General features: G+C 37.0%; 9 protein-coding genes across 12 annotated transcripts in view; 4 read left to right on the top strand and 5 right to left on the bottom strand.

The window, feature by feature from the left end:
* Positions 1-2563: 2563 nt before the first annotated feature.
* On the bottom strand, positions 2564-5449 carry LOC18015862 (L-type lectin-domain containing receptor kinase V.4). 2 transcript variants are annotated; one of them, XM_024154937.1, is made up of 2 exons: positions 5315-5449; positions 2564-4670 (listed from the first exon to the last, which is right to left on the bottom strand). In XM_024154937.1, exon 2 carries the CDS (start codon positions 4600-4602, stop codon positions 2725-2727), a length of 1878 nt encoding a protein of 625 aa, XP_024010705.1. In that variant the 5' UTR covers positions 4603-4670; positions 5315-5449; the 3' UTR covers positions 2564-2724. The 2 variants fall into 2 exon arrangements, with proteins under 2 accessions (XP_024010705.1, XP_006397543.2); XM_006397480.2 differs by lacking the exon at positions 5315-5449 and having other exon boundaries at positions 2564-4710.
* Positions 5450-5632: 183 nt separating this feature from the next.
* Positions 5633-9189, bottom strand: LOC18015861 (protein IQ-DOMAIN 14). Of its 3 annotated transcripts, none has more exons than XM_006397477.2 (6): positions 8917-9189; positions 8275-8372; positions 8013-8110; positions 7001-7894; positions 6575-6904; positions 5633-6475 (listed from the first exon to the last, which is right to left on the bottom strand). In XM_006397477.2, the coding sequence occupies exons 3-6, from the start codon at positions 8085-8087 to the stop codon at positions 5783-5785; spliced, it is 1992 nt and encodes a 663-aa protein (XP_006397540.1). In that variant the 5' UTR covers positions 8088-8110; positions 8275-8372; positions 8917-9189; the 3' UTR covers positions 5633-5782. The 3 variants fall into 3 exon arrangements, with proteins under 3 accessions (XP_006397540.1, XP_006397541.1, XP_006397542.1); XM_006397478.2 differs by having other exon boundaries at positions 7001-7897; positions 8917-9183; XM_006397479.2 differs by lacking the exon at positions 8917-9189 and adding an exon at positions 8687-8706 and having other exon boundaries at positions 7001-7897.
* A 2291-nt stretch (positions 9190-11480) lies between these two features.
* On the bottom strand, positions 11481-12417 carry LOC18015586 (major pollen allergen Ole e 10). Its single transcript, XM_006397476.2, has 4 exons — positions 12312-12417; positions 12109-12137; positions 11762-12002; positions 11481-11674 (listed from the first exon to the last, which is right to left on the bottom strand). Exons 1-4 carry the CDS (start codon positions 12364-12366, stop codon positions 11640-11642), a joined length of 360 nt encoding a protein of 119 aa, XP_006397539.1. The 5' UTR covers positions 12367-12417; the 3' UTR covers positions 11481-11639.
* Positions 12418-12864: 447 nt separating this feature from the next.
* On the bottom strand, positions 12865-17029 carry LOC18015584 (something about silencing protein 10). Its single transcript, XM_024155104.1, is given in 17 exon segments — positions 12865-13228; positions 13332-13400; positions 13506-13569; positions 13668-13939; positions 14031-14086; positions 14089-14135; positions 14243-14385; positions 14520-14582; positions 14674-14826; positions 14956-15135; positions 15260-15347; positions 15448-15587; positions 15676-15822; positions 15968-16125; positions 16233-16314; positions 16421-16512; positions 16774-17029. Coding segments are annotated over 17 exon segments (1986 nt in total). The 5' UTR covers positions 16871-17029; the 3' UTR covers positions 12865-13093.
* A 115-nt stretch (positions 17030-17144) lies between these two features.
* On the top strand, positions 17145-18864 carry LOC18015585 (signal recognition particle 14 kDa protein). Its single transcript, XM_006397473.2, has 5 exons — positions 17145-17244; positions 17624-17694; positions 17959-18052; positions 18172-18281; positions 18590-18864. Exons 2-5 carry the CDS (start codon positions 17692-17694, stop codon positions 18746-18748), a joined length of 366 nt encoding a protein of 121 aa, XP_006397536.1. The 5' UTR covers positions 17145-17244; positions 17624-17691; the 3' UTR covers positions 18749-18864.
* On the bottom strand, positions 18836-20586 carry LOC18015583. The gene is made up of 4 exons (XM_024155052.1): positions 20451-20586; positions 19842-20156; positions 19399-19650; positions 18836-19315 (listed from the first exon to the last, which is right to left on the bottom strand). Exons 2-4 carry the CDS (start codon positions 20109-20111, stop codon positions 19046-19048), a joined length of 792 nt encoding a protein of 263 aa, XP_024010820.1. The 5' UTR covers positions 20112-20156; positions 20451-20586; the 3' UTR covers positions 18836-19045.
* Positions 20587-21257: 671 nt separating this feature from the next.
* LOC18015582 (endochitinase At2g43620) lies at positions 21258-22514 on the top strand. The gene is made up of 2 exons (XM_006397472.2): positions 21258-21752; positions 21935-22514. The coding sequence occupies exons 1-2, from the start codon at positions 21296-21298 to the stop codon at positions 22327-22329; spliced, it is 852 nt and encodes a 283-aa protein (XP_006397535.1). The 5' UTR covers positions 21258-21295; the 3' UTR covers positions 22330-22514.
* Positions 22515-25838: 3324 nt separating this feature from the next.
* LOC18015581 (endochitinase At2g43600) overlaps positions 25839-26629 on the top strand; it is a 3581-nt gene continuing 2790 nt past the window's right edge. The window contains exon 1 of the mRNA XM_006397471.2: positions 25839-25893. The gene's annotated coding sequence lies outside the window, so the exon portion shown is untranslated. The remainder of the gene's footprint in view (positions 25894-26629) is intronic.
* Positions 25872-26610, top strand: LOC112086205 (endochitinase At2g43610). The gene is made up of 2 exons (XM_024155076.1): positions 25872-26365; positions 26588-26610. The coding sequence occupies exons 1-2, from the start codon at positions 25915-25917 to the stop codon at positions 26608-26610; spliced, it is 474 nt and encodes a 157-aa protein (XP_024010844.1). The 5' UTR covers positions 25872-25914.

The raw sequence follows: 26629 nt of genomic DNA, 5'->3' as shown, positions 1-26629 counted from the left end.
TTGTCTATACATATGATTTGGCAGTAGCGATGTCGGTAAAATCATGTAGTATTAGTCAACAATGACTTAATGGTATAATCAAAACACCGACCAGCAATTTTAATAGTATAGTGAACAAAATTGAGAACATTGTAAATGTTGATAATCAATAATACTATTTAGTAATCTGGATTAAGTGGTAAAGCCATTATTGTTTCATCGCAAACGATGAAATAAAAAAATATCTTAGATGTTGAAATTTGTATTAGACATCTCGCAATTCATTGTGGTATTTCGTTTTAATCTCCTTACTATTAATTTATGTATGTCATGCTAGCTTAATCCAACATGAAAATTAGCTAAATATTTGTATCAGTTATTAAAAGACGATTCCTTAATGGTGATTTGTGAGCTCTTAGAGGCTTAAGTATTCAAGATGATAAGATGGCTTCTCATCCTTTTTTTTTCAACATGGCTTGTCTAATTAGTTGTGAATGTAGATAGATCTAACAAATCGATGAGTAGGGGTACAATAGTCAATAGACAATACAAATACAAGTGTTTTTTTGTAATATATTCAATTGTACTCCGGGCGTGATAATCCACGAAAAAGCCAAATAGTAGAGGCATGAGAGAGAGAGAAAAAGAGGGAACAAGTGGCATTGCTTCTCCACGTGGATGTCCCACTTGGCAATGAAATTATATTTACCGTAGATTTTCGTATTACGCATCATTCAATGCTTTATGCTCTGCCAATTTTAGCACAATGTTTTTCATTTAGACCGTGACAAGTTTCTTAAACTAGTACTACTTGTTATTTTCCTTCCACGGCATTGATATTTGAGAAATTTTATATGTATACCAATAATTTATATCGCTTTAATATTGGGAGATGTGTTACTATCCGGATTGGCGGTTTTCCTTCAAATACAAATTTACAATACGACCTGTGTATATGTTTGCATATACATTAATGATTAATTAATACTCTATGCTTTAATCCCAAAAAATTGAAAAAAAAAATTCAAGCATGAAGAGAAAGAAACCTAAGCATTTTAAGCCTTAATAAGCTAACTTTGGTCCATTGTTTTCAAAAGTGTTCCACAAATTCCAAATCTATAATAGGCGCAGACAAGTTTTTTTTTTTCTTCTAAAAGCAAAATTGCATGTACATACGAAGATAGAATAAACAAATGGTAAGATTTTTTTAAAGAACCTCATATTCCCACCAAACAAATGGACAAATGGGCACTGGAAATATGGCAACAACATTTTTTGCCAACAACATGAGATTTGGTTAAAGACTTAAAGATATCATAATTTTGCTGATACAATAATAATTGTTTTCATTCGAAAAAAAAAAACAACATTAATTGTTAAAATTAGGGTTTCTTTTCTTCTATAAAAAGAAGAAATTGATTAGCAAATCTACACTGACAAGACAAATAATGAGTTGTAACTATCCAATCAATTTGAGACGTTTTAATTTATCCAATCAATTTGCACGCAAGGAAATGTTGAGACGTTTTATAATTGAAAAGTGAAAACGCGACAAGTTAGTAGTACAATGTAAGAGTAAGCAAACACAAACACACACTTCTCAGGTCTTGCATGTGAAATAAATACACCGCCGATGTAAGTGTGACCCATCAACAACATAACATTAAAACGATAGATTCAATACAATCAACAACATAAAAGTATTTTATAAAAAGAAACACCATAGATATAATTGTAAAACAAACACCGTCACATGATAAAAATCCTGATCTTCCTCGACAACGACTCTTTTACCGTCCGACGGAAGTCACCGGTTCCGTGATGGTCAAGTGACCTGCAGACTCCATTGTCATCCCCGTATCAAGCACGTTTCCGTTCGTCTCGTACCATAACACTCTTAGCTTCAGAACAAGCTCGAGCCTGTCCCTTATCATGATCTTGTCGGATTTTTTCATTAATCACCCAGTCCGCAAGAGCTCTATATAGCCGAATGTTCCAGCTACTCTAGACTCTAGAGGTCTGAGCTTCATATCCTTGATCACTTGAAACTTGATCATATAGCTTAGCCAATCCAAAATCTCCAAGACTTGCATTCATCTTGTCGTCGATTAGGACAATTCCTGGCTTGATGTCTCTGTGAACCATATAACTTGTAGAAACTAAAAGCCTAGTTAGTTTTTGTTGACGATGCCTGCAAAGACGTAAGAATAGAAAGCTACAGGAGCAAAGTGAACGTCTGAAATCAATATAATTAACCAATTAATGGTGTCCAAAACCTACATGGATCATGAAACAATCAAAGGGCTGGTCAAACAAAATTGATTAATTAATTTGTTCTAGCCAGAAGATATTATTTTCTACATCAAAACTTTTAACTAGTCAAACAAAAGTGATAAAGTAGGGACACCTGTTTAATTAAGCATTACTGCATTGTAAGAAAAAAAAATTATTATCAAACCTCTAAGACAATGATCTTATCATCATGTTTACTTGCTAGTCCAGCCGCTTGCTGGTAGCAGCTCCCAGTTCTGTTTTGTGCTAAACTGGGCCAAAGCCAAGTCCAACAGAAAGTATGACCATATACAAATATATAAGTTCGCTATGTTACAGCCGATTTAAGTAGAACATGAACCACACACGATACATTCATTACAATGAAGTGAACAACAGAAAATATTTCTAAAGCAGAAAATACAATGAAATGAACATCATACATCATTTCACGACCGAAATCGACATCACCTCTCAGCGTCCCCAGGAGGTCAAAGGTTCCGTAAAGGTTAAGGTACCGATGGACCCTTGGGATGCCAAAAGATCAAGTACTCGCTCAGATGTCTCGGACCACATTCTGACCTTCTCGGCTTTCACAATATCGAGTAGATTATCCGGAAGCTGCAGATCACCATTCAAGATCTGGACAACCTTAGACATGTCCGGCCTAATTGCTGCAACCTGGTGCGAACAGAGCACTCCCAGTTTCAGAACAAGCTCGAACTGTTCTCTATTGTGTTCTTGGCGGAGTCTTTCATTGGCTGCCTCGAGGATATCTCCGTTCTCCCAACGATCTAATGTCCATTCAGCAAGGACAACCTCATCGGCAGCTGCTCGTGGCTCTATCAGCCTTCTACCGCAAGAGACTTCCAGCATAAACAGCCCAAAGGCATAGACGTCTGTCCCTGTCGTTGCTCTTCCGCTTCTAATGAGCTCAGGTGCGATGTACAAGAATGTTCCAGCTACTCTAGATGTCTGAGGATCAAAACCCTGGTCGTAAAGTTTAGCTAATCCAAAATCCCCGAGCCTTGCATTCATCTGATGGTCAATCAGGACATTTGCTGGCTTGATGTCTCGATGAATTACAACTTGTGCCCACTCATGATGCAGATAGCAGAGTGCAGAGGCTACGTCTTTGATGATCTTGAAACGTTGATCCCAAGTGAGTTGCTCTTGATTCTCTCTGCGGTAGAGGTACTTGTCAAGGCTTCCATTGGGCATAAAGTCATAAACCAAGTAGAGTTCTTCTTTGTACCTACAATAACCCTGAAGCCTGACTAGGTTTGGATGTCTAAGCCGACCGATTGTTGATATCTCGGCCAAGAATTCTTGCATACCCTGACTTGAATCATGAGAAATCCATTTAACAGCAATCTCTGCATCGGAACCTGGAAGTGTACCCTTAAAGACCTGACCAAACCCTCCTTTACCTAGAAGTTGTTTGTCCTTGAAACCTTTTGTGGCTTTAAAAAGTTCTTTGTAATCAAACCTATGCGGCCCACATTCGATTTCCCATTCCTCTAGAACCTCTTTAACCTTTTTGTGTCTCCTATAAAAGAAGACAGTTAAAGCTGATGCTGAAAGCGCAACAAAGAGAGCTAATGTCAAACAGGTCACCAAAACAGTCCGTTGTTCCTTAGACTCTTTCTTCGGATATGGAGGAATCGTCGGTATCAGCAAGTCCAGATTTGGAACCCCAAAGGAGAGATAGACATGCCAGCTCCACATGTAATGTATTGCTCCAACCGACCCCGTGGAGGCTGCAAAGCCAACATACATTTCCTCCAAAAGATATGGTGACAAATCTTGGTTCAGTAAAAGAAGCGGCCGCTTCGGGACATTAGGGTCCTCTGCTGGAGATAAGGTAACACTAAGCAGTTTTTCTTTCCGGCTATACAAAATCGTGACTCGGATGAGATCTCCACTGATCAAGGAAAGATTTCTTAATTGACCCTCTTGATCATAATAGCCAGCAGAAGCAAATTTTATAGACTTCATACCATTAATGTTGATACCAACATGGTTATCATCAATGTCTTCAAATTCATCATCTTTATGTATATCGAGCTCCACAGCGATGATATGATTCGAGCTTTTTCCATTGTTTGTATCGTTGAATATTCCGAGGTACTGATCAGCAAAAGCAGTCGGAATGCCTCTCGTGGGAGAGATGACGAAGGCCATACCGTGAGAGCCTTTGTGCTTATGCTCAGGGACGATAGCAAAGAAGAAGGTGAAAGAGAAAGAAGTCACGGTACCATTAATAGAATTCTTGAAACGCAACGGCTTTTCCTGGAAGGCTTGACCATAGGCGTGCTTCGTAGTGTTGGTCAACGTCGTGAAACCATTCATTAACCCGGCAGATCCTTCCTTAATCAGCTTGCCGAGGGAATTTTCGGTATTACACAGAGCAATGATGACTACAACCATCCACCAGTTGAGTTTACGAGACATGATCATTGATATAGAGAGAGGGGTTTACAAGGGAAAAAAGATTAAGACGATTTAGACTATGTTCTTGTATATATCTTTTGATATGCAAAGAAAAAATCAACTCGTGACTTCAGATATAAAAAGAAACACATGAACTAGTCATAAGACCAGGCAAAAAATAACAGAGAGCTACAGATTGGCAGACCAAAGTGTTTGAAATTAATTAATTTACACGGTGTCCAAATCATTCTTGGATCATGAAATAATCGGTCAGACAAATTATATCTTAAAATGTGAACTGAAGATTATATCAAAGGTCAAAATTTGAAAACAAAGATATGTTATCAGTGTTATTTACTATAGTCTGCTAATAAACTAATGACATCTTTTCACTACATAGTCAAAGTAGAGCCATAAAAATATGAATAAATCTCTAAGACATCGATCTGATATTTAATACGTGACACCATGTTTACCTCGTTCATAATTCGCAAGAGAGAGCAGTGAAGACGAGGAGAAAAACAAATATTTTCGAAGTTTGGGGCAAAGCATATATCTGAGAAATATATGAAGGACTAAAAAGTAAATTAATTAAAACGAAAAATAAAATAAAAGAGGAAGAAATACCAACCCTCGTTAGTTGATGTGTTGTTTCGCCGCCGTCAACCGCCGGTCAATTATCCGAGCATTCTCGCCGCCGCTGCCGTCGATATCGCTGGCTGAATGGTTTCTCTCTCCTTCCGATACCTCTCTTACCACTTAGCCTGTTTTTGCACTCGTTGGAGTTTAAATCTAGTCTTGAAGATACCTTTTGTTTTGTTTTCTGCCCAAAAGATTTTAAAGGTCATGAATTGCAATTAATGGTTTCGAATTTGCTTCAAGTGTAAACCTTTTGATCAATACCATTACCAGCTCTCGTGGTCATATACCTTCTAAATTTCTACACTTCTACTTCAAACCAAATCCTGTCCTTGTTTTTCCTTTTATTATGTTACATCCGTCAATTCATAATCCATACAACAGCAATCAAAATCAACACCACCCACAAATGAAGCAAAAGCAACCAAAAAAAAGAAAGAAAAAGTTCCATTAAAAGAAATCACACATATCTGTTAAACGGTTTCCTACCAACTGTGGCTGGCATTGAGACAGTGGAATCAATGCTCAAATTTCCTACTGATTTAAGTGTCTTGTGCTTCTCAAGAACCACACCTCCAGGTGAACCAGGACCTCTATGACTGCTGCTGTTGCTCATGAGCAATGACCCTTTGTTCCATCTAAACATATCGAGACCTTGTTGCTCTGGAGGAAACGACGACCTCCTCTTCTCGCTACTGACCGATGGTGTACCCATCACTCTCTCCTTTGGATTGCTGTTTGGTCTAACTTTTGCCTTGGCGGAGACTGTTGGAGCCATGTAGCTCGGGAATGGAGGGCAGCTTGTGAGGCTGTCATTGTCTCTGAAAGGAGAATCTTGACCTCTTAGTCTTCCTCTAGAGTATCTTGATGTGCTTGTGCGGATGGGTCTGGATGGAGTGAGAAGTGTAGACCTCGACGATTTGGGTGTGGAAGTGTCTAAGTTGTTGTCATGCCTGAAATGGTGTTGGTTGCTTGACTGAGACAGAGGGCTTGAGCTCAGTCTTGTTGGTGTTAGCCTGTAATCTCTTAGTGGTTGGCTATGGCTCGGTACAGGACTAGCAAGAGGATGTTGTCGATCCACCCAGTTCCACCATAGAGGGAGCCCACCTGAAGTACGAATGTCCTGAGTAGACCTGGGACCGTTTTTCCACAACTACATAGGAAGACAGAGAGAGAGCGAGAGATGTTGGTAAAAAAAGCCGAAAATATGTGCATTAATATGGTGATAGAAATGAGGAAAGATGAGTATTACCTTGTGAGAATAAGCGTATGCCATGGATCTTTCTCTCTTGATGATCGCATCAATCTTCCTCTGTGATCTTGCATCCCTTTCTTCTTTTGTCAGTACACTGTCATCCCAATTATCGTTACCAGCTTCAGAAGCGGCCCATTTTGCTTCATCTTTCTCAACCTGAGCTTGGTTATCCAACATTTTCATGCGGCGTGACTGAATCTGGGATTGAACACGGACCAATTGTTGCATGTACTTCATTGCATTTATTGTCTGCCGCTTCACGCTGTATCCTCTCACCACACCTTGAAGCCTGACTAGACCTTTCAGAGCTCTGAAACTCCTCCTTGCCTGTGTCACTCATATCAACAACTTCCATGTATTAGTAATGGGAGATAGTGCAACGGACAAATCTTGTAACATAAAACAACGAATGTCTATACGTACCACGTAACCTCTGAAAGCTGCTTGAATCTTTGTTGCAGAAGCATGTTGGACCAGGAGAGTTGGCTCTGGTCTATACACAATCTCCCGTCGCTGCACTGCCCTAGGCGAAACCGCTCTTGGAGAAGGGGGCTTAGGCGTTGTAGGTCTTGGAGCATCCAATCTTGGTGGTTCTGCTCTTGGAGAAGGAGGCTTTGGGGAAGGAGGTCTTGGAGTATCCAACTTTGGTGGGTCTGCTCTTGGAGAAGCTTCTCTTGGAGAAGGAGGTCTTGGTGTATTCAACCTTGATGTGTCTGTTCTTGGAGAAGCATCCCTTGGGGAAGGAGGCTTTGGCGAAGGTGGTCTTGGAGTATCCAATCTTAGTGGGTCTGCTCTTGGAGAAGGCGGCTTTGGAGGAACGGCTTTTGGGGAGGCAACTCTTGGTGAAGTTGGTCTTGGAGAAGGAACAATGGGAGGGGAAATTCTCTGAGAAGGAACTCTAGTAGAAGCAGGCCTTAGAGGCGGAGGAGCATTGGCAGAGGCTGATGATGGCTTTGATCGATCAGAGAGCTTTGGCGAAAGGGATCTTGGAGATTCCTTTCTTGGAAGGTCTGCTCTTGGAGAAGCCGGTTTTTGAGAAGCGGCTTGTGGTGAGGCAACTCTTGGAGAAGTTGGTCTAGGAGGAGGATCCCGAGGAGAAGCAGGTCTCAGAGGAGGAGGAGGAGAGGCTGAGGATGGGTTTGATCGATCAGGAGTAGGAGGCCTGAAAACAAGATTGTGATCTCTCTCAGCCTCCCCCAAGATCTTCTCGATACTACTAGGCTCTCTGAAGATGGGAAGGAATGAATTGGTCTCTCCATGCCTTAGCTTCCCAAACCTTTTCTTCCTCTTTTCTTTTTCACTCTTTCTCTCTGCTTCCTGCTGCAAAAATTGCTCAACAGGAGCCAAAGTATCTCATCATCAAGAACTCTTAAATCCAACATTTTTGCTGGCTAATAGAAATCCAGTTAACATTTCTTGGGATTAACTAGCTTACATTGCCTAGCTTCTCTTTGGACTGTGGAGTAAAAACTCTTTTGATTGCAGAAAACCAACTTCCTTTCTTCCCCATTTCTCGAACATTACTTTGCTTACCTGTCGCAATAAAACAGAACTCAACCTTTGTTAAAGCCTTTTCTTTCACACACCTTAAAGGATGAACCTTTCTGGTAATTCTAAGATCTATGCATGGGGGATTTTAAGACCACTACAATCGTGTATTGATTAAAACCGAAATATCTATCAGAAGTATTTCTTACTGTGATTGATGGCTAAGATTTGGGAAGCAGGAGCAAGTTAGCATGATTGCTCTGTAGCACCAAGGATGAAGAACAGGTTCAACAACCAAAACTCGTACCTGCATGATCCAAATGAAACAGCAGTTAAGGACAAAGGAAGGAAATGCAAAGAAGATCCATGAACTAAGAAACAGAAACTGCCAAGGAGAGAGATGGGTTTTAAGTTGTTGAGCTTCCATGAAAAGGAAGTTTTAACTTTTTGACAAATCTTAAGCCCAACTTTATCTTCTCTTGAAATTAGGTGAACTGACTAAGTCATCACAAGAATTGCTTAGAGACACAGAGACGACAGATTTTTCAAGTGTAAAAGCTCTGAAAATTAGAAAATTGAAATATTTTGCTTAGAGAATTTTCTCAGTAAACAACAACTCACAGGTGAGCTCTCTCCCTTTCTTTATCTCTCTCTCTCTCCCCCCTCGAAACTCATGTGTTTCGCATCCCAACAAGAGGAGAGAGATCAACGAGAAACACAGGAAAAGAACAACAACAAAAGACAGATCTTTTGAAATAACCCAGAGAACAAGAAAGTGAAAACGAATATTAAATCAAAGAGAACTAAAAATCATCTCCTCGGTAAAATCACAAGCAACACGAATTACTTACCTCGGTTCTGAGATTTTTGTAGCTTTCCCTCTTCTAGATTTTCTCAAAAGAAATTTAGAAAGAGAGAGAGAGGAAAAAGAAGCAGCCAGAGAAGAAAGAACTCTTGTCTGGTAATTTTCCTTTTTTTCCTCTTTGTCTATCCTCTGCTTCCTCTCAACTCTCACATAAAAAATAGACACTTTAAAATTATGTTTTTCATAATGGGGTATTTAAGAAAAGTATTAGTCTTCTAATCCTTTTTGAGTGTGTGGGTAAATTACTTTGAAATTATTGAAAAGTCTGCAACTTTGGATCTGGGACTAGTTGGTATGGGGATGGAAATTTGAAACTTTTTTCTTACCTATTTTCTCTTACTATACCACCTTTTGGATTTATTTATCGGCTCGATTATCATCATGAAGAGAGAGAAAGAGTTGGCCACTTTATCACTCAACCTTGGCCTACTTTCTTTTACCTCATTGTAACCACAAGCTCATTAACTCATCCCTAGATACCAAACGGTAACATAAAATCTGGTGGTCTGTGTTAGATTCTATAGGATAGTTTGATAGTGTAAGCCAGAAAAAGAAGACGTCATAACCGCATTCTTAGAACATCTCTAATGTATGACTGCATATTTTTCTTTATTTTGGAGTAACTTCAAAATGGAGTTGGGTTTTACTTCAATGTAAACTCCATTTTGGAGGAAAAAATGGAATTATGACCAAAAAATAGAGAAATTCTATTTTTTGCTTTCCATTTTTTACTCCATTTTGGAGTGAAAATTGAAATAGGATTGGAGATAATCTTGCTGCAAAATAGAATTTTACAGTAAAATATGGAATAGGGTTGAAGATGATCTTAACTGCATCCTTAATCAATCATAAAGCTTCCCTAATATCATCAAGAAAAAATAAATGCAAAAGCAGGTCGTCTCAAAGAAGAAATATGCCATTATTATCTTCTTCTTTTTCTTTAAATAAAACAAATGAAGCCATCGACAGCAGGGATGCCATAATTATCGTTTCTTAAGTATATATAAATGTTCCTGTCCCCGCCAAAAAAAGTATATAGTTTTAAAATTTTAAAATACTTGGACAACAAAAACATTAGGTTTAGTGGAGAGATTCTGATTTGTTGATCAGGTGTATATAGTAATCATAATTACGAAAGTGGTACTGTCGTTTTTTGACATTTTGCAACTATCAATAAACAAAAAATATGAGTTTTCTTTGTTTGGTATCGAAATGAGAACAGAATCTGAAGAAATTATCATAGACAAGGTTGATTCCTTTTGTTTGTCTCACGATAATAATCACACGCCTTTCATTTCGCGCGTGATTCTCACTTTCTTGCCTTCCTTCGTAAAGTATTTACATGCGCTAGTTCACGTGATTTATGGTGTTTTCAGTCTATAAATTGAGAGACCATGATTCGAGTATTTTTACTGTAATTTCAAACTACGTATAGTTTGCTACTTCATAGTTGATCATATGTTATAATTAACAATAAACCGATTTTCCACAATTTCATAGATTAGGTTAGGTTTTGCACCTAACGTTTTTCTGGTTATAAACTTAGAAAATCACAATATTGATGTTTTGTAAATTGTAATAGTTGGTAAACTTTTTTTACAAAAAAAAAAAAAAAATAGTTGGTAAACTGATTAGAGTAGCGTGGTTGTTGTGTTGTTTCAGGTTTTTTGTTTTTGTTTTTGTCAACGTGTTGTTTCAGGTTAATTTGGGGAGAACATTTATTTTAAACAAAACTCGGACAGATTATATATATTGAAGACTTGAAATATAATAACTATATAAGTGTTAGAAAGAAAAAACGCATAATGTACCTTTGGAATACAATTCAAGCAAGAATATTAAAATATTTCAACTAAGTGACAAGACAATCTTCTTCTCACATTCCTTCCCACTATAACTCGTCTGCATATATATGCTGCCACATTTGCTCGTGTATATGATTTAATAATTATTTTTTACGCATTAAGACCTAACTAACCCTACTAAGTACTAACTAATCCTACCTATATCAATTCTAATATGTAAATGTGAATTATTATTATATAAATACATATAGTTTTATATTTAGAAAAATTTGATCACTAACCCGAATCGAGAAAGAAAGCAATATAACACAATTAAGTACCTATAGCCACGTTTCGTATACTCTAATATCCTATCATAGAATCTAGAACAAAACTCAAATTGTTACGTCATATGTTTTCTTTGGTCGAAATATGTCATATGTTTTTTTTGGTCGAAATATGTCATATGGTTTATCGAACAAAAACAGAGTTATAAGACTTTCATGAAACTGTACAGAACCGTATGTGTAAGTGTAAGTTAGGTATTGTTTTGCAAGAAATTCAGCCAAACCATAGTCGGTCCAACCTATAATTACTCTCAACGATATGACTAGAAATCAGCCTACCCTGAAAATGGTTTCGTCGATCCAACATGTTATTTTTTTATGATAAGATTTTGTCGGATATGAGCCATGAGTCAAAATATCGAAAATGCGTGTTCGGAATAATATTTTGTATCGAAAATAAAATAAGATGTTGTGTTAATAAGAAAAGAAACGCATACACCAATTTATTAATACATCATCGTAAATTTATTAGTCCCTGACAATTATAGAATAGTCATATGTTTTACAAGATGATAAATCGAACCATTCAAGCTAGAATTTTTGTTTTTCTTTGTCACGGTGTCGAAGCTTTGTAGACTTCATTTACGAAATTGATATTTGCAATCCCCATAGCCTGAAAATAGGAGAAAAATAATAAATTATTGATCCGGGATTAACAGAAGAAAGTTACATGATTGTTTAGAGAGAAAAAGAAACTCACTAGGATCAATTACGGTAATGAGACCAGAGCCTTCAAATTGGCAATTCCAAAAGTGTCTTCCTTGAGCTTGGTAATAAAGATTCATGGCGACAGAAGCGTGATTAAGGGGAGTGTTCGGATTAAAACATGGACCTCCTTCCATTATAATTTGACAATCGATTTTAGAACATGCGAAATCTATGTTTTGTAAAAGCTTTGCATTATCCGTAGTAGGGTTTGCCACACACCAATCTCCCTGGCTCTGCATGCAATAAAGAGAACATTCAAATAGCATAAAAATATATGAGATTGATTTTTGATTAGATTTTAACATTTCTTTTCACTTATGAGTAATTATAATCATGTACCTGTGCGCTGACTCTCATCAAATTTTCTTCTGTAACATAGAAATAAATCTGAAATTGTTATGAAACTTACAAACCTTACAATACAACTTTCAAATGATATAAGCTCACATATATATATATATATCAGTGCAGTCGATATATATATATAAGTAATTTCGATCGGTCAATTATATAAATCTGATGATTACTTGTGATTAGATTACCTGATGAAAGATGTAAGAAAATGATGAAACAAAGATATATGTGTGCTTTAGGCATGTTTGATTTTGATTGACGTCTGAAAACTCTTCTATTCTTTGCTTGGCTATATGTACGTCCCCTATATATACACTAAAATTAACCTAAACACACAGAGAGAGATGGTTACCGAAAAAAGCGATTTAAATAATATATAAATTTAAAAGGTAAACTATCTTCTTCTTTTTTTTGTCGAAAAAGGTAAACTATCTATTGTAAACTTCTAATACTTTTGTTTAAAAACTCTACGAATTTTTGAACAACACATGTCCGGATCTCGGTGATATAAATAAAGCGTGGGCAAACGCATTTCACCATATCGTATTTTTAGTTTGTTTTAGACTTTTAGTCCGTTCAGTAAAATTTAAAAGTTCTATTTTCTAATATCCCCAAAGTATCAGTAAATGATAAATGCTAAATACAGATAACTTTAAATTAATGACTCCGAGATTTTATGCTGATAACTATAAAATCCATAAACTTAATCAGACACCTTACAAAAATAAAATAAAATAAAAGTGAAAAGCTAAAATAAATTATCTTTAGTTTCCTTGAAGGGTTAGCAAGTTTAAACAAAAAAATACAAATGTAAGACGATCAATTAAAACAAAAATCAAAAATCAAAATTTGCAAAGCAATGATTCGTTCGAGTATTGAAGAAGAGTGAAATGCAAAATAGAAGAGTAAAATACAACAACAGAAAAAAGAAGAAAGGAAAAAATAAAGGTGGCGACATAGGAAATGGAGGCTAGTTCTTGATCCGTATGCTCCGGCTTATGTTGGGATTGATACCGGAACCTTCTCCTCCATATGATGCACCCAAAGGTTTCCTGATGTCTCTGACTTGTCCTTTGCGGTCGATGACTTTCTTCCTGTGCTTTACCTGCAAACAGAATCAAGGTCCCAAAACATTCGAGTTAACGCGAATAAACAAGGTAATAAGGAAACGACAGACAGAAACTGGCTTTTTTTGTAAGATTGTTTACCCGGTACTTCTTTCTTGGGTTTTTTAGGTCCTTGTTGCGATGTCGAGTCAATCCTCTGTTCGAATAAATCTGCAATTAATTGGAGATTAAAAAACAAGAAGAGGGAAGTTAGAGAAGCTTGCATGGTTAGAAAAAAGAAGAAGATGGTGTTGTGTGTTTTGAAAACAATGTAACCTCATTTGAAATCAGTCGTTTTCCATCTACACTTTCTGGTAATGACGTAGGCAATGATGGTTTCCTGAAACAACACCAATCGTGCCAATGAGATCAACACATGTTATATTATCACAAGTGAAGGTCTTCAAAAAAAGAATGGTTAATGTAGTGGATAATAACCTTGAATAGATCTCTGCTTTGGCAGCTCGTTTAGCTTGTTGTTTCTGTTTCACTTGTTTATAAAATTCATCTTCTGAGCCTTCTGATCCGTCATCATTATCAACCATGTCAATATCATCATCATCATCGTCATCTGTTGCAAATGCCCCACTTTCATTTCTGCCATCTTCCTCTGACTTCACACCAGCTCCAGCCAAAACTTTGAGCTCAAACTTTCTACGTCGTTCTCCGATATCATCTCTTTGCGGTAAATCATCATCTCCAGAAACAGTCTTCAAAAACATGAAGTGAAAAGACTTAACAAAAGAATGGGGGGAAAAAGTGACAAAGAAATGTCTACGTTTCACATCAGCTATATGTTACCTTGAACTTCCGTTTGGTGGACACAAGCTTTGTGAGCTTATCAGCTGGTACATCAGTGTGCTATTTTCTGCATCATCCACATAATCATCGAATGTCTCTAGCTTCCTGGTTACACCCAGGATTGAAAATTATTAATACACCACAATATTCAGAAAGGGACAACATAGACCATCAAGGTAAACGAGTAAGAAGAAAATAACAGAAGAAATTACCTATTAGCTAATTTCTGACGTTTTTGAGCCTTATCAGACTTCGAAGAAGTAGAACCAAAAACTCCATTGCTTCTTAGCTTTCCCTCTAGAGCAGCTCGAAGTTTCAACATTTCTTCACTTTGCACATTAACTTGATCACTCTGCTACAAAGAAAGCAGATTTGTTCAAGTTAAACAAAACAGCAACGGTGATAACAAAACATAGGGAAATGTGACAGTAAGCAAGAGCTTTGATGAGTTCAATAGAAAAATCAGGAAATGCTCAGATCTTTCTTCACCTGGTGCTTGCGTTTCTCTCCTTTTTTCTTCTTGTCTTCTCTCACTTTGTCGATTTTCACCGGCTGAATAAACGGAGATCAGCAAGTGGATACAAAGAAAGTGTCAAACATAAGAAACAAACTCAAGTGACAGCGAGTAATATCCAACTTCTACCTCGACTGTGTCTTGTGTGATTCCATCTACCGGAGAAGAAACAGGTGAAGAGAGCGCATCGTCCTTGACCACCTTTTGCACTGTTCCATTAGCAATACTTTTCGCTAGAGACTCCTCAAATCCAGTGGGAAGCTCTCCATCAAGTTCTTTGATCTAATTATATACAGAGTAATACATTAATTAAGGTGCAATGATAAATTAACAAACGTTGCTTGTATAGTCATTCAACATGTAAATAGCATTTCTGGAGATACAAAAAAACTTAAAATGGTACTACAGAACCTTATCCAACAAAGCTTTGATGTCTACAAGACGGGCAAGGACCGGATGATCACGGATGGGCTGCCCTTCAGACTTGAGTAGAAAATAAAACGTTATAGATTGGCAATAGGCCAGTAGCAGAAGCTGCTTAACCTCCAAGTACCTAGTTCCACCATTCAAGGGAATTCCTCCTTCCTTTAACTGCAAGGAGACATAATTGCATAAAGTTTCTGGAGGAGCCACAGTGACTTCTTTCGAATTGCAGAATATAAAATGGCAATACAGAAATCTAAAGAAAAATCGTGGAACAGTAAAGAGGTTTTACCTTACTCATAACAGGATTTATCTTAGTCTCAAGCTCTTCGACCGCATCATTTAACTCAGATAAAAGACCAACTATTTCCGGAGCAGAACTACAGGAAAGACATAATCACGTAAATATTATTGTACATATATGTAATACGGATATATTTAAACAAATGGAAATTTTTGAGCAGAAGCCATCAACTTTACCTATATACTACATCCATTTGCTCTTCTTTTGACAAAGAGTTTATGTCTTTCTTGATCTCTTCAACATGTGTTTCTTTGTCATCCTTTCCTATCTTATCTGTGATGGATTTTGTAGCCTGCTTGCCTCTAACAGAAATTTCCTGCCAAATATAACAAGTATGATGCGTCAATTATCTAAGAAACAGGATACCAACGACACGATGGTTCTTCGTAACACGCATAACCCACCTCCATGGTTAATTCTCGGTCACTCTCTTCACTATCATCTTCTAACCCAGCATCAGCTGCCGTAATGGATCCTACTTGCGCTGCCCGTAGTCTTTTCACCTCCTCTTCTTCTGCTTTAAGGTCCTCATCATCATCACTTGATTGGAGCTTTAAAATCACATCAAACCAAATTAACAACGTATGTCAAGTTTGTTTCAGAGAGAACATAAAATATACAAAAAGGAATCAAGCTTTTTAAAGAATAGGAATCGAGGCAAAGTTGCAGATGTAAAACAACAACAAAACTCAATACCTCAAAATCTACATTATCACCATTATAGTATTGGTCCTTTCGTCGAGGTCCACCCCATGTGCTTTTGTCTTCCTCATCTTTCTCCTTATCATCATCATCAGCCATTTCATCATCACCATCACCAAACTTAGCCCGCAGATATTTCTTTTGCCTTATCACTGCACAATTATTAAGGCACCAATGACAGAATGATTAGCACACTCAGAAAAGGATTAATTTTAGGCATTCTGTCTTCGATAGGAATAGAATAAGAAGGCATCCTTACTTTTCGCAGTAAGTCCATTTTCGGATTCCTCTTCGTCTTCTGTATCTTCATCCTCCTCATCCTCATCTTCATCATCCACACCCTATAAGCCAAAGTGACCAAAAAATAAAAGTAAAGCATTGTAGGGAATTGGACAGAAGAGTTTCAAAAGGAAAATCTTTATCTAAAACACAAACCAATTAACAAACCTTTAAATCAAAAACAGGTTGCACATCATCTTCATCTGATTCATCAGTATCATCGTTAACATCCAATGGAACAATATCCCTCTGTTTATGAACTGCGGAGACAAACCAATCATCGAAAATTTCATCAAAACCAAATACATAAAAACCCAAAACACTGAAAAATCTCTAACAAATAAGCAACCAATCACACACATCTCTCAAATTCGCATAATTTTTCACTACCCATCAAACTCGTATACCGAGCAGAAATAGAGCTACTAAGCACCAAACAATGTCGACCTAGTCATTCCGATAATCGATTAAGCATTAGGAAAAAAAAAGACAATTTTTTTTTCACATGGGCAGAAATTTACAGGCGTCAATCTCGTCATCGTATTGGTCTTCGAGGATATCTTTGCGAGTTTTTGTACTTTTGCTTCCTCTCTTCTGGCTCCCTCCTTTTTTCCCCATCGTTGAGCTTCAGGGCAGGTTCTGAGCACGTGCAAACTGTGCGACTGCTCGGAAAGTAGGGTCTTCGACGCAGCAATCAGATCCCGACCAATCTACTGTAGGTAACGGGAGCAATTAGGATTCTCAATGATAAGAAAATCGAAGAAGAAAGTCGAAGAATTTGCAGAGAGAGAGAGAGAGAGCAACGATAAACCTGACTAGGGTTTTACGAACGATGGGCTTACTAAGGCCCATTATTTTGGATATAAAGCCCAACTTTAAATCAGTCCTTTCGTCTCTTACTTGCGACGACCTCTTATTAGTTATTACTTATTACCGAATAATTTCCTCCGGCCGGTGGGTTTTCGGAGCAGATCATCAGTTTCTAGTCTCTGGTCAGTTAATTTTTTTTTGGTTATTTAACGATTTTTGATTCTTATGTCTCGTGGATTTTGAGCTCATCAAACATGGTTCTTGTTCTGGATCAATCCGATTTTGCGTTCTGAGTTATTACAAATTGACTCAATTCTATCATGCGCTTGTGTTGTTGATTTTCGTGTAGATTTGTTCAGAATCTATGATGATCTAGGGTTTTTATAATCGGAATTTAATCGTTTTTCTAGCGTAGAATCGATCAGAATCCGAGTTGTTCCGAGCAATTGTTTCAGTTGTGCTTATAATCAAGTTGCGAATTCGATTGATGTTGGCAAAGTCAATTCCAACAGATCTCACTTTTCCCTTCGTTTGCATTGTGGTTATGTTTATTTTTCACAGCATCCGAGAGAGAAGAAGTCTTTTCAGTGATTAAGGATCTGCAATAAGTATCCATCTGAGATTTAACAATGGTAATTCTCGATCCATCCAGCATTATCGTAGTAGCTATATGATACTTTACAGAATATGAGGAATTGTAAACAAGGTGTTCTACGGTTAGGTGCTAAGATTATTGTGGGAATTGTTAATTCTTCGTTTGGTTTTTGCTGGGAATTGATTCCGCATTGACACTAGAGTATAGTTTTTCAATGATTAATGGAGGAAAAAACTATTGTTCCCACTTGCATTTGCTTTGGTTTTGGCTGATCATACTCTCATCTTGTTTGGTTTTTCAGGTTCTATTACAGTTGGACCCATTCCTCAATGAACTCACGAGCATGTTCGAGAAAAGCAAAGAGAAGGGTTCTGTGTGGGTTACTTTGAAAAGATGTAAGTTTGGCTTTTCTACTTGACAATCTCATCTGGACCTTCCTCCAATTTTGTTATCTGGTTATAGTTGAGTTATATTTTCGAAGCTATCTTATATGATTTTATATTACTTGTGTCAGCGACTTTGAAGTCTAAGCTGCAGAAGAGGAAACAGAGCTCATCTGGAGAATCCATGGAATACAGATGCCTTATTCGAGCAACTGATGCAAAGAAAACGATTTCCACATCGGTATGTTCTACACATGATCTTAAGATTGCATTCTAGAACCATGTTTGTTTCCAAACGTTTAAGTAGGCATGAGTAAACCATCATATCCATTAGCCGAAAGATTGTCCCTTAGCTCTCGACTCAATTCTTCCTTAAACCATTATAATTGGCATCTGGCATCTGGGAAGACAGGTCGTTCAATGAAACATCAAAATCATCATCCCTCAAGCCTTTATGAGTCGATACCGGGGATAAGGATGTGAATACTGGTCTATAATCTCTAAGTTTACACTGAAGAGCTAACTTGTTGCAATGCTTTCTTGTTTTAGGTTGGCGCTAAGGATCACCAGAGATTTCAAGCATCATATGCTACCATTCTTAAGGCCCACATGACTGCTTTGAAGAAGAGGGAGAGGAAAGACCGGAAGAAGTCCACAGAGGCAGAGAAGAAAGAAGGCACTTCAACCACTAAAACCAAGAAGCTTTGATTTTTCCTTTCGTGTGTTCTCATTGATTTGCAATTGTTGCGTAGAAATTACAATTTTGAAAGATATTGAAAGATTTAAGAGATTTTGATTTATGTTATGATAGATTTTGGCTTGCGTTTTATTTGATTTCCATCGTGAGAATAAAATGATCATGTAATGTATAAAACTAAGCGCAAAGATTGACTAAATTCAAGAACTTGATTCTTGATTACAGAGCAGAAGCTGAACCTATGAAAAACCTCAATTGTTATTGTGAATCACATCCAGTTCCTAACAAAGGTGAAGCTGCCACGGGATTTAATCTAACTGTTCATCAGAGTTTGAGTCCACATAAGCCCTGAGGACACTTTTGTACTTGTCGGGGCTGTCATACCAGGTCGGCGTGTTGATGATCGCCTTTTCTAGCCAGTACTCATCGTAAACTCTTTGCCTCGACATCTTCTGCATGAATCCATTCCAACCATCAAAGGCCTTGGTCAATCGAGCAGTCTTAGGTTTCCCCATCAGAAACCTAATGTAATCCCTTGCAAGCTTGACCAATTCCTCCCCAGTAATGATGTAGGTGTACTGCGGAAAAAAAACAAAAGGAACATTCAATCAGAGCAAGATACGATAATGTTTCAAATCTGTTTAAAAAGTTGTGTCTTTACCAGCAAGATGAAGCCTAAGGTTGCTAATACCACTTGCAGAGTTTCATCTGCAATCCCAGCAAAACCACCGTCTTCTCCTCCCGAGCCTTCAGAACGCTCTCCACCGTTTCCACCACCGCCTCCTCCGCCACGTGGAGGAGTGTTGCCGCCACTGTCTGTATCATAAAAGTCTTTCTTTTGTATCTGCTCACGCAACATATCTTCAACCGATTTCTTCCCCATAGCTTTCTCTATCGCTTTCCATGGTGATATCTGACGACAAAATTCATTACAACAACCATTGGAAACGAGATTCAAAAGACATTTCAACTTAATATCAGAAAACGAAACAGCAGAGTTCTGACCCTAAGTTCTTGGAGACATACACAAAAGATATCACTCTCTGGTTAAAAAGTAAAATAATTTACACACAGGAGAACTTAAAACGAGGGAAAGCATCTGACCTCGTCACCACCATTAGACTTATCCTTCCCACCAAATAAGCACACAGCAGAACTTTGCTTCCATTTCCCATTAGGTGCACGACGCCGGTGATTTAACAGAGGCGAAAACTGAGTAGACGTTGACGCAGTTGCTCGGAGAGTAAATGACGCACGAGGGCAATAATTAAAGCGTAAAGACGACCTATTAGGTACACTGGAGACACAATTCGGTCGACTTATTCTTGCAGGACAGTAGGATGGTCGAAAACAATTAGCCTGAGTAAAGCTCATCTTTTTCCCAATGCTTATCTTAGTGCATAAACTTTCGGATCTTAACTGCAAAAAAAATCAACAGGAAAAAACGAAGATTTATAATGAGAAGGCCCAGAAGAAGTTCTTCATGAAATGATCAGAATTTAGAGCATACCAAAGACGCTATTCCAAACAAAACAAAGGGATAATTATATCGCGTTCATGTAACGATAAGCAATAGTAGTTACCAAAAGTCAGGAACTTCTAGTCAATTGAATAGAAAGGAACAGGTTCGGCGATCATAAGGTAAGAACAATGAGAAGCTCGCTACAAACCAGAAATCATAGAAAAAAGGAGAGTCAGAGACCATAATCGTACCTTGTTGAAGCCTTGAAGGGACAGAGAATTCGAAACCCTAGTTTTTCCTTCGAGGAAAAGGATTCGATTTTTCCCCCTTTGCGTCCAAAATAAAACGACGGAGAAGCTGAGCTGTGAGAGAGAACGGAGAAGCGATCGCTAAGTTTATCTATCCTCAAAGAGGTCCCTAACGGTGTCGTTTCACTTGAGCCTCTCGATGGTTCTAGCCTCTTTCTAGACCGGGTTGGTAGACTGATTCGGTTAGCTTGGTTTGATACCCATGCATGACTGCTTGCAATTGCAATCGATTGTGTTCGGTTAGGTTAATATTGGGAGTTTTTTTTCTACATTTTATCTTAACATATGGTAATATTCAATTTTCTTACATTTCTAAATGCATTATTTGATTAGCTAAACATCGAATAGCATTATTTTTTTCTTTTGACCCCTAATAGCGTTCGAGAGATATCCATCTTCGTTGTATTTTTCTTCTAACCAGCGATAACGCTAATTATTTAATAAAGAAAACCTCAGAATTTTGCATTTATCCAAACTTGTTTATCTATATCAAGTTGTTTTCTTTAAAAAAATATTTTAATCATATCAACTTGATTATTTAATCGAATTCATGACCGACATGGATTCTCGTAACGACAAGAAAGAATGGATCATTGACTTATTATTTTGTGGTACAAAGGGCCATTGACTTGGACTAATTAGAAGCCAATCAATAATCGAGAAACACCTAAACTTGATCAAAATATCATTTAAATAGACACAATCTTTACACTATAAATACATCCACAACCACATTGATTTCTTCACACAACAATCTCCTTCTCACTCACTCCACACAAAAAAGAAAAATGGCTACCCAAAGAGCGATCCTCAAAAACGCTCTCATCCTTTTTCTCTTCACGTTAACCATCGTGACAAAAACCGCGTTTTCACAAAACTGCGGTAGTACTGGATGTGCGGGCAACATGTGCTGCAGTAGATATGGATATTGTGGCACCACACCCGCCTACTGTGGCACCGGGTGCAGAAGCGGACCGTGCAGCTCCGGAACCACACCAATCACACCAACTCCTAGCGGTGGCACGGGCGGCCTAAACGCTGATCCTCGTGATACAATCGCAAACGTTGTCACACCATCATTTTTTGATGGTATCATGAGCAAAGTCGGAAACGGCTGCCCAGCAAAAGGGTTCTACACTCGCCAGGCTTTCATTGCGGCAGCCCAATCGTTCCCGGCCTATCAAGGAACTGTCTCTAAGCGTGAAATTGCCGCCATGTTGGCTCAGTTCTCACACGAATCTGGAAGTAAGTGTTCACCATAAACCACCCTTCTAGATAGTTATACCACCTAAGTTGCACGCATTATTTGTTTGGTAAATAGTATTCTCGAGACAAGAACTCCTAGTTTTACTATTTTTGGCATATATTATTTATTTAACAAATTGTTGGGGACATGTCTTGAAATAAAAACCGGATATTTTGTAAAGGTTTTTGTTACAAAGAAGAAATAGCGAGAGGAAAGTACTGCCAAGCTAGCACAGTCTACCCTTGTCAACCAGGAAAGGACTATTATGGTCGCGGTCCAATCCAAATCACATGGAACTACAACTACGGTGCAGCCGGAAAGTTCCTTGAACTCCCTCTCTTGACTGATCCAGATATGGTGGCTCGTAGCCCTGAAGTGGCCTTTAAGTGTGCCATGTGGTTCTGGAACCAGAATGTTCGTCCGGTCTTGGACCAAGGCTTTGGAGCAACCACGAGGAAGATCAATGGTGGCGAATGCAACGGTCGGCGTCCAGCAGCGGTGCAAAGCAGAGTTAACCGCTACTTGGAGTTCTGTAGGATGTTTGGGATCACTCCTGGAACAAGTCTAAGTTGTTAAAGATGTTAAATGTGGTTAGTATCATGGAATGAAGTTGGTCTTGCACGTACGTGTGAGTCAATAAGTAATTGAACGTGTCGAATAAAAGATTAATTACGAGGTGTATCCTGATGTATCCCTGTAATGTTTGTATCGGTTGTCACAAGTTGAAGTATATCACCTTATCCATATAAACGCATTTACTACATTTTTCACCTTTTTAATGATTACTGCAAAAATTTAAATTTTACAGAGGATTGTTTGTTTTTTGGTCTGAAAACAAAATAAGTTGAAAGCAAAGCGAAATTCTATAAGAGTGATACATAATGAATACAAAGTATGAACAATTGGGAAATTTTAGAGAAGATGTATTGTAGGTGAAAGTTGAATAAAAAGTGTGAACAAACGGTAAACCACGCTTAATATCTTTCTAATATAATCTAGATTAGATCCCATTTCACTTCAAATCTGAGATTCCTAACAAAAACAAAATTCTCGCAAAATATGCATGTAATGATTTTCACACTTGACATGGAAGAATAATTTGTAAATTTTTCAGTAACACGGACCGAGAGGCCTAAAGAAATGGATGCATTTTCGAATCAAAAAAGATATTGACAGACAATAAAAGAAAACGATTTGTTTTTCAATGCTATCCGGATTACGGATAGACGCCTGCAGTACTTGAGGCTTGAACTAGGGAAAATATCTTAAAATATACGAAATAGTTACAGAAAAGATGGGTCCACATACACACGTAAAATGAGCGTCGACTTACACATGAGAGGTTTCGCACGTATACGCATCATAATCGACATCGAGAGGGCCTCTTTCCCTGACTTCTTATTTGTCTTGTTCGCTGAAGAACCTTTTTAGTAGTCAGACTCTGACTCTCTGTGGAAGATGATTTTCAAATCTATGAAATTTTTCCTTGTGCTGACAATTTAAAAAACAATGTTTGAGTTGAACTGTTAACAATATTATTTTAATGGAATTGTAAAGTATTACCACTAGTTAAATTTTCAACAATTGCACAATTAGATGATCAAAAACCTGTTTTAATGCTTTTTAGGATATATCTCTTTTATTTTTTCGATATATAAAAAATAACTATTTTACATTATCAAATCTACAATAAATGTACGTATGGTTAAACAGAAATCTATATTGAATATGATGTGATTTAATTTAAATCATTTATTGATTTCATTTGATTTTTGGGTCGACTTAATAACGTAGATTATAAAAGTACAGACTACACAATTTTAATTACATTTAAAAAGAAAAAGATAAACCAAAACTAGGAAAATATACAACGTATGATGAGTTTACTTAGTTTATCACATTTGTAAAGATGACGTGAACTAGGTTATGTCGGTTAATAGAACTTTTTAGTTCGAGTGACTTGGGATTGATAAGATACGTGACTCGTACACTAGAGTAAATGTGTTCTTTTGATGCTCAAAAATCCTTGTTTTCATGTATTCACTTTCATGCATGACTGTGATTTGTGACTAAGTAACAATACTCATATATTGTATATACATCAAAACCTATATACAAACTCGGAATATCATAAAACATCAATCCTTTTTTCTTGGTTTCATTTGAAATAATATGCCATCTTGCAATAATATCAACATTTCTGATTCACACTCCAGCATCATTAAACACCTTGGCTACGCAATCTTCTACGGCTGTGGTTTGAAAGAAGACGAAGAAAACTGTTTTAGTCCCTTTTATATTCAATTCACTTTCTTTCAGATTTCACTTCCAATAAATGTAAACGAAAATTGTTTAACAATCAATTCAAAATAAAAAACGATACCATTCACTGGGTGACATATTAAAAAATTGGTGGCCATAAAATAAGTAAATTATAGATCAGATCACTCTAGATCAAATCCGAAATTAAGTATAGTATTACGATTATGAAGATATTATTTTGTGATATTATGCTTTTTTTTGTTGGAAAAAAAAAAGCACATGACTGTCAAAAGAAATAGTAATAAGTTACGTCTCGACCAATTAACACAAAAAAAAAAATCCCTCATGTGAGCATGTGACTTGCTTGAGTTGACTTTGAGTGGATAGGGCCACGTCAACGCATTCCATGGACCTCTTTGTTGTCGTGACTCGCGGAGTAAACTCCTTTAATTAACGTATATAGTCAACACAACTTTCGATTAATTAGAATTTCACTATTAATTAATTTTAAAATGTTAACTAACATTATCATTTTTCCATTATTATTCATTTGCATACCATTGCAAGTTCCTCGAAAGTTGAAAACCTATGTACGTGCTTATATTCCAATGGCATATTTGGCGTATATACTCCATTGGCTGCAATATGGATTCATGTACCTTAATTTTTAATAGATTTTATCACATAGTTTTGAAAAGAAAAATCGTATCACATACCTTGATTTTATAAGTGGACCGTAAGTAAGCAATATGTAAATATATATATATCCATATATCCAAATATATATATATCCATATATATATTATATATCATATTATAAAAACAATTTAAAAATGTTGAACTGAACGATCTCCGCTCTACATAGTTTTCCAAGTCGTGGAGAAACCAGTCATAATTTTGTTAATAGTTCGATATTTAAAATTTGATCTTTAGTAGAGAATGTTTTCAAATTTTTGGGGTTCACATAAAACAATTATATAAATATGTGACGAATTCTTAAAATTAATTTGACTACTACATCTTATGGTTAAATTAAATTCTCAGCCGCATCAAGTTTTTGGACGATATCATATGAAGAAAAAGTCTTTTACCAAAAAGGCCAACGTTTTGGGCGATATCATTGATTAATAAGTTTTAAACTATTTAGATGAAGATTACACGATATTAAAATTATATTACATGGTTAAGTTCGTATACGGAGGACTCTCAAGCGATACTACAACCTGAAAGCAAAGCAACATATTACATATATATTAAATGTGATAATTTCATCGTCAAGCAACACGTTTATCTGTATTATATGTTAATGACGTACGATATACAATTTCTAGGTTTTTAAGATATGACCGATTTCTAGGTGAGTTATTCGATAGAAAAGACAAATACTCACATTTGAGTTTTTCGTTAAACGAATACGTACCGAACATTGGATCGAGCTAATCAGTTTAGTAGTATATGTAATCTACGCATGCAGCATGCATATATTTACTATTTTTGGTTGTCTCCTTGGTTAGACGCATCGAGATGTATAACAAAATTTTCAATGTTATAAGATTTTTAATCGCTTTACTACGATGTTGGTGAAATTGAACCGACCCAATCCCAAATTTTTTTATTTATAAAAAAAGAGTAACCTGAGAACGATATATAAAATTCGTTTTTGTCTTTTATTCTAATTCAGCTGAACGTGATGACCAAGTCCAAATTCAAATGATCATTGGATATATGATCACAACTACAAGAAAAGGAATGAGTCATGACTTATTTATAAAACATTTTTAAAATTAACCAAACATAATTTAATACTGCCAAAATTACACTATAAATATCTCCACAAACCCTCCTCATTTATTCACACTACTCTCTCCCTTCAAAACAGTCTACCAAAGAAATAAAAAAATGGCGACACAAAATGCGCTTCTGAAGAACGCTCTCATCATTTTCCTCTTCACTTTAACCATTATGACAGAAACAGCGTTTTCACAAAACTGCGGTAAAAACGGATGTAAAGGCAACATGTGCTGCAGCAGGTGGGGATATTGTGGAACCACAAACGCCTACTGCGGCACAGGGTGCCAGAGTGGACCATGCAAATCCAAACCTAAACCTACTCCGACTCCTAGCGGTAGCGGCGGTCTAAACGCTGGTCCTCGTGGTACCATAGCTAGCGTGGTCACACCAGCGTTCTTCAACAGCATCATGAGTAAAGTTGGAAGTCGTTGCCCAGCTAAAGGGTTCTATACTCGCCAAGCTTTCATCGCTGCCGCTCAGTCTTTTGCAGCCTACAAAGGAACCGTTGCTAAGCGTGAGATTGCCGCCATGTTGGCTCAGTTCTCTCACGAATCCGGAAGTAAGTTCATCACCGGTTACTCGTATCAATTTATTTCTTTATTATCAAGTTTATGATTAGAACATTAATTACTTAAAAATATCAAAAATTTCACGCATATATATGTAATATAGCTTAATTTGGTTTATGCGTTTGTATTAGCTAAGCTTTGTTGCAAAAAAAATCGATAATATTTCTATAAACTTTTAACTGGGATTTTATCTTCTATTATTTTGATTACAGTGGTTATCCATTTCATGTTTTGAAACTACGAATGTCAGTTGT

This window comes from Eutrema salsugineum, unplaced genomic scaffold (assembly GCF_000478725.1).
Source record: "Eutrema salsugineum unplaced genomic scaffold, Eutsalg1_0 scaffold_22, whole genome shotgun sequence".
In the NCBI taxonomy this organism is placed as follows: domain Eukaryota; kingdom Viridiplantae; phylum Streptophyta; class Magnoliopsida; order Brassicales; family Brassicaceae; genus Eutrema; species Eutrema salsugineum.
Note: the sequence above shows the minus strand (reverse complement) of the source record. Positions and strands in the feature narration are given on the sequence as shown.